Source organism: Egretta garzetta, unplaced genomic scaffold (genome assembly GCF_000687185.1).
Source record: "Egretta garzetta isolate BGI_Z169 unplaced genomic scaffold, ASM68718v1 scaffold188, whole genome shotgun sequence".
Taxonomy (NCBI): Eukaryota; Metazoa; Chordata; class Aves; order Pelecaniformes; family Ardeidae; genus Egretta; species Egretta garzetta.
This window is the reverse complement of record NW_009260622.1, coordinates 1,908,858-1,915,370: the sequence shown is the minus strand read 5'-3', so window position 1 is coordinate 1,915,370 and position 6,513 is coordinate 1,908,858. Positions and strand designations below refer to the sequence as shown.

Below are 6,513 nucleotides of genomic sequence, written 5' to 3'. Positions count from 1 at the left end.
GCGGGAATATAACCAGACTTCAGCCTGGTGCACATAACAGATGGCAGCCAAACTGCCTCCAGTGGGACCAAAAGCAATTCTGTCCAGCAATTCCAAATTGCCTTCCCCCCTACTCCTCTATAACCTGATTTTCTCTCAAGCTTAGTTTGCTCTTTTTATTCCTGGCAGTGGCCTAAGCCATGTACTAGGCAGGCATCTACTTTTGTATGCCCAGTTTGCCCGAGTTAAATCCTTCAGATGCTTTCTTAAAACAGGCTCCTTTTCCTTAGCCTTTGATTGCTAGTCTGGTCTCAGCAGTTACGTGCACCCTCATGGCCAATACTGACATGTAGGGAACATGTAAATGTGGTCCTGTGATGTCTTACATTGGCAGCTTCTCACCTCCTGCCATTTATCCTGCTGACTCTTTCATAGTGCAAGTAATTTTTAGCTGTTGAATGAGTAACAACTTGAATTGGCAAGGTCTTCAGCATAGGCATTTCTTCCCGTAGGCCACTAACATGTGAACATGCCATAAAAATAAATGTTAGGAGAAAATGCTTTCTGATGTTGTTACTTTTGACAATAGAAAAAGAAAATCAGGGGGTTTTTTTTGAAACCGAACTGAGCAAGCCATTACGTATAAACACAGTTTTATTATCTTTGGCTATTTTGAATACAAGCCAGTTACAAACAGATATTTTGCTTTGCAATGTAATTCTAGTACCACAGCATTATCTTGTTCCCTGGAGTTCAGAGAATCATGGAGACAATAGATTTTAATGGCCATGAAGGAGCCATTAAAGGCTACAAGGCAACATTTGGCACTAAGAAGTCCATCAGTGTAGGCCAGCACAATGGATTCTAATAGCCCTGAATGAATTACTGCAGCAAATACTGGGCTTAAAAATCTAAATACCTAGCAACAAAGAGTGAATTTTCCAATTTACATTTCTGACTTTTTTATAGATATTGTGTAGGTTAATTTTTCCTTCCATTATTTAGAACTGAGTTGGTATCATAATGTTACAGTAGATACAGAAATTTCAGATCTCCAAGTATACCTCATGTTTGCCTGGGAGACTCTCAAAAACTGTTGTGACAAGACTACATGACTGAATTTTCAGAAGCGTTAGAGAATTCCAAAATAAGACATTTTCCCCCTTTCCTAAAAAAGAAAAAACACACTAATATTCCTTTGCAATCTTGTTCAACTATTCCTTGCAACTAAAGCTGACAGTACACTTCTGCTCCAAGAATAATTTTGTTTCACTAACATTGTTGTTTACCTAACAGATTTACTGAAATTCATGGAAATTCAGGAAGATAAACTAGCAGCGAGAATAGTAATGATAACTCTTTGAAAAAAATAACTAAAATGTGTTGCTTCACACCTCACAGGCACACAAAGTTATTGCAATACACCCATTTCTGTTAGCTACTGGCTAGTAGCAGAATTTGCTGAATCAGATTTATCCCCTGGAACAAAGGAGTCGCATCTTAACTGAACTTTTTTCCCCCTTGTGTAATTTTCTTTTCATGAGCACATCATTGGTTTAATCTGCATGTAATTGCCACCCAAATACAAACAAAATTTTCCCCATTTAGTCCTCCTGATACATTTCTGCTCTGTGTAGTGCAAATCTCAGAGATATATGACTTTTATTTCTGGCCTCCTTCCCTTTACCTGTTGTCCACCAAGTACTTACAGTTCAAAAAGGCCAACACAAAACATTAGGAAAAGTCAGGATCAAATTTGCTATTCTTTTGCTTGCAAAGCAACGTGCCACGAAGCAGCAGTAAGGGCACCACCACTATTTAAATGGCATTACAGGAGGAGAAGGTGGATGCTAGCACGCTGTGCAATGTCTGCAGCCCTGATAATCAATAGGATCAGGAAAGGCAAGTCACGGAAAGAATCCCTAAGCCCACACATCTGTCAGCCTGTTTGAGCAGAAGCAGCAAATGTAGGGAACCAGTCACCAATCTGCTCACCCAGATGTGAAGCAGATGGTGACGGGGCTATTCCAAATAACATTACTTCCTCTGGTGATATTAAGTTAACTCTCTGGGTTCTTTTTTCATTATATTAGCAGATATAGATTTCATAGACTCATTTATCAACTATAGCATTTAATGCACAGCACATGGTCAGATCACTGGCAATCACAGAAATGCAAACTAACAAGACAAAGACCACAAACATACATCTAATACTATTCATAAAGTCCTCCTGCTTCACTAGCCTTTTTTGCAGCTCCTTTGTCTCCTCCCCAAGTGCTGACTTTATAACCATAAAATAGATTACAGTATTTCTTGCATTATATCATTTTATAAAAACTATTGACTACGTTTTCTGTAGGAATAACTTCAATTTCCAAATAGCATTTGCACATTTATTTCACCAAGACCTTGATCATATTACACAAACCAGTGACATTCCAGTGGTATTGAAATAGTTAATGATTTTAACTGCTTTTTAAATATTAATAAAGTTAAAATGCAAGTAATATCAACACAGGACAGTCCAATTTTTCAACTTAAACTGATTTAGTAATTGCATTAATTAGGTAATCCATTTAAGTAAAACAATGCCATATGCTTCATTTTATATATCAAGAGTAAAATGTACGCTTATTTTCTAGGTCTTCAGACAGTGTAAATCATCTGGCTTTTATTTACTTCCGAGAACTCTGCTGGTTTACACCAGCAGAAACACACAGCTACAGGCTTCTATTTTCTAGTAGGCAATGGTTTAAGCCGACTTATTAAAGCTAGATGGCATTAGGAAATTAGCCATGGAACAGAGATTCCGAACTGTAATCAGTACCATCTGCATATTGCCATACCAGTCTTGGATTATTTTTGTCTAAGCTTAGATTTTTCAGCTGGATGTAACAGGCTGAGGGGGTTCTCTTAACAGTGAATAATGAAATATTTTCTTTCCTTACAGAGATAGGAGAGAATTGTTGGGTTTTACTGTATTCTGAAAACAGAAAGAAAGCCAACGCAAGGAAAACACTGGTAAAATTAACACGGCTGAATCTGCAGAGGTGTGAACTGAAGCAACGCTGCTCCAAACGAGCAGTGCCTGAATGCTGCTCAGAAAGGCTCCAAAGCCAACAAGAGGTGGAAGGAGAAATTAATGAGGTGCTGAAAGGTGAGGAGAGAGACACATGTCTCTGGATGAGAGCAATTACCCATGAATATGTGGAGATAACTTTTCAAAACTACTTGGAGCCAAATTTTTAATGCTCAGGCCATGTAGTTCACACCAGATTTTCAAGATGTCAACACTGGAAGTAGGGCTCAGCCGCTGACAGGCACCTTTCCATGGGAGCCCAGGGCTCAGCCTGCCACTGGCATGATCGCTCCGGAACCCAGCTGACATCCTGCTCCAAACACCACCCAAATAGGTCTGCAGTGGGCTGCACTTACTGAGCAGTGCAGTAAGTGCAGCCATACCCCCACCAACTCTTCAACTTCTACAATAACACCCACAGTTTATACACAATGGGGGCATATAAATTTTATTTCATTAGTCTACAGAGAAAGAGAAACAAGTTGTCCTGTCTCCCCCACCATGCTCTTGTTGCCCTGGCAGTAGGTGAGTAATATCCAACACATCCTATAACAGTAACAGGAGATAGGTGGTCAGGGTTACAGCATCAGCCTTGTCACACAGTTGGCATGAATTCTGGCAAATAGGACTTATCTCTTGGTAATAATGTTGTCAGCTATGCTGCATTACCAGCTGTCACTTATCTAGCTCTATGAATTACTGTGCTATACTCTAAATTCTCTAGAATCTGAACACAGGCAGTTGACAGTTAAATTTTGCTTACGGAGATCTCACTGCAGATTAGATGTATTCTGCTCTCTTCAAGGTTTCCTACCTCTGAAGTGAGAGCAAGGGAGGTTTCTATATATGAAAGGTACCACTAAGGCCCAGCTCAGCATCAGAAGTGACATTTCACTGCAAAATCTCAGTTCCACAGGCAATTACATTACAACATCATCACTGCAGGTATAATGCCTACCACCTTGCGGTCCTTCTCCAAGCCAATCTCTTCTTCTAAATGACAAACAGGACAGAAAAATATCCGCTTACATATTTCATTGTTAACAAATAATTGTTTGGTATTTTTTAAGTCAAAGCAATGCACCTACTGAAGAACACAGGACCAGAAGTCAGAGAACAAGATGGAAATGTTTAGATGAACAGAAAGGCACCCAGATTTCTATCATATCATTTGTTGAAGTTACTACTGAAAGGATCAGAAATATGGTTTCACAAAAAAATGCAGAAGTGATTTCTAAGACTTTACAATCTTGTGGATGAGAAGACAGCTGGGACCTGGATTTTATTTTAATTTAAATTTTATTTTATCTTTTGTAACCAGCTTGCAAAGAATTTTGCAAAGCTTTCTTTTATTAATGTTAAACTGCTCAAAACATCCCCAGAAGGCTGAGTGCCTGCTGGATGTTTAAAAAAGTGTCTTCTATTGCAGTCACTAAAAGAAGTCCCCCAAACCCGTTTCCTACTCCCTTCTTTTTCCCTTTGTCACCTGAATACAATAATTACTCTTGGCTTTAAGTAATTTATACTAATACATTTCTTTTGGGCTTGCATGATTCCATCACCTTTTCCTACAGTCGATATTGTAACAACCTGGGGCACTTCATCAGCACCCCTCAGAGCCATGTAGCTAGAGTGCCAGATCAGCAGGGTCAAATACTGTTGTGCCAACCCCAGGTATCCCTTGAAGCACCTTCCTCAAGCTCCTTACAAAACTTAAATCAGGCGAGACGCGTTGAGCTTGTTGGTAAGTATCAGTGTTACCTGGAGCAACGCAACGTCATCTTTATGGCCCATTACTGTCTTACCTCCTCTGTCCATCCCAAGTTACCCCATTTCTGCCAGGCTTTGTACTGTTCTAACCTGCCTATCTTTAGGCATACTTATTAGGCAACTTGGGGATAGACCCTTAAGTCCAGGGCACATTGCTGATTTCTTTTATAAAGAGAAGATTATAGCAGCTCTCCATGTAAAAAACAGCCCAGCTTCTGTATAGTCCTAGAGTTGTGCTCACTGTGACCAGAGAAGGGGTATGGCAAAGCAAGGCAGCCTGCCCAACAGCACAAACATTCACCTTGCAAAGGTTACTCCTCTACTGTAGTTGGTGAATATTTTAAAGCTCAACAAATTTAGTTTCTAGGCTGAATAAGTTTTTTTTTTTTTAGTGCATCCCCTCCAGACTATCAGTTTCCACACTAGGGGATATTCCAATCTGGCATCTGAACGCAACATCACCTGGTAACTCCCTGCTAGCAGCAGGGATGCCACGACATTATTTAAAGACAACTTGCTCTTCCTTCCAACACATGGACTGCTCTCTCATTCCAGTCTGCAAAACAACGCTTCATTGTGTGTCCCCCAAACACAAAACCTCACTAACACACCACTGATCCTTGCATCAGTGCCATTGCTTCTTTAGGCCCCTTTCAAGAACCTCAATTCATGCTCCTTGCAGCAATGGTTCCTCCAAGGCTTGTTAGAGGCACTACTCCCCCAGAGCCTCAAGCAGAAGTAGTTTATCACAGGACACACTGAGGTGTGTGCAGCAACCCAAAAGGGACCAGTGCCAAACTGCTCCTGCCCTATACTACACGCTAACCGAAATCTTTGGTCCATAAAAATAATTTTTGTGGACCAGATGCAGAACCAAATTCTTAGAAGAACTAAACAACTTCCAGAGGACTTTTGAAATATTTTCCTATTTTATCCTTTGTCATCTTTAAACTTTCAAACTTCTGAAAAAACACATGTATTGATTCACAAGTAAGAGCTGAAGCATGGCTCATCTTTTAATTTCAGACCATGCACCAATACTTATTGTTGCTCTGGTATAAACCTCTCTCTGCCCATCTGGTGGCAAAAGAGGTGCGACTGTGCCACCCTTTCCCAGTACATACCTTCACCATTCATTGCAGAAGAAGGAGTCTGAACAAATGCAACAGATCCATTTTTAATATTGTCAGGAGATTCAGATAGAGCCTGAAATAGCAAATAATACAGTTCTTACTGCTGTGTACATCATGGGATTTAAAAGTTGCAATATTACAATATGAAATACCCAGGGAAGATGAGAGTGAGCAGCTCCTGCTTACCTGATAACTCTTTACTGTGCACGTGTGGTCTTCTTCAGCTTCTGCTGGGACTCTCACTGTATTCCCCATAGCTCCTGTAAGGTAGAGAAAAAAGCCCAAATAACCCTTTCTTTCTAATTAATATGAATTTACTGCTTAATTCAAATTAAGAGACAGCCAATGGTGACAGACTTTAACAGGCTGTTGGAATTCCCAATAAGCCCCACCTGCTTTCCCAAAGGCCCCTGCCCTAGTCACCAGTCTGCACCAACCAGTCCTATTCAAACCCAGTTATGCAGAGGGGCTCACAGCTGCTCACTACAAACAGTACAAACCAGCAAACTTTGTTGAGGAAAACTGGATGCAATCAGACCTGCATCATTC

At 40.3% G+C, this 6,513-nt stretch overlaps 1 protein-coding gene across 1 annotated transcript in view; it reads right to left on the bottom strand.

Annotated features, from left to right (window-relative positions):
* BCAS1 (brain enriched myelin associated protein 1) overlaps positions 1-6,255 on the bottom strand; it is a 49,646-nt gene extending 43,391 nt beyond the window's left edge. Inside the window, exons 1-2 of the mRNA XM_035900883.1 lie at positions 6,151-6,255; positions 5,956-6,037 (exon numbers count right to left, since the gene is read on the bottom strand). Of these exons, the coding sequence (XP_035756776.1) occupies positions 5,956-6,037; positions 6,151-6,219 (151 nt within the window). The 5' untranslated portion in view covers positions 6,220-6,255. The remainder of the gene's footprint in view (positions 1-5,955; positions 6,038-6,150) is intronic.
* Positions 6,256-6,513: the final 258 nt, after the last annotated feature.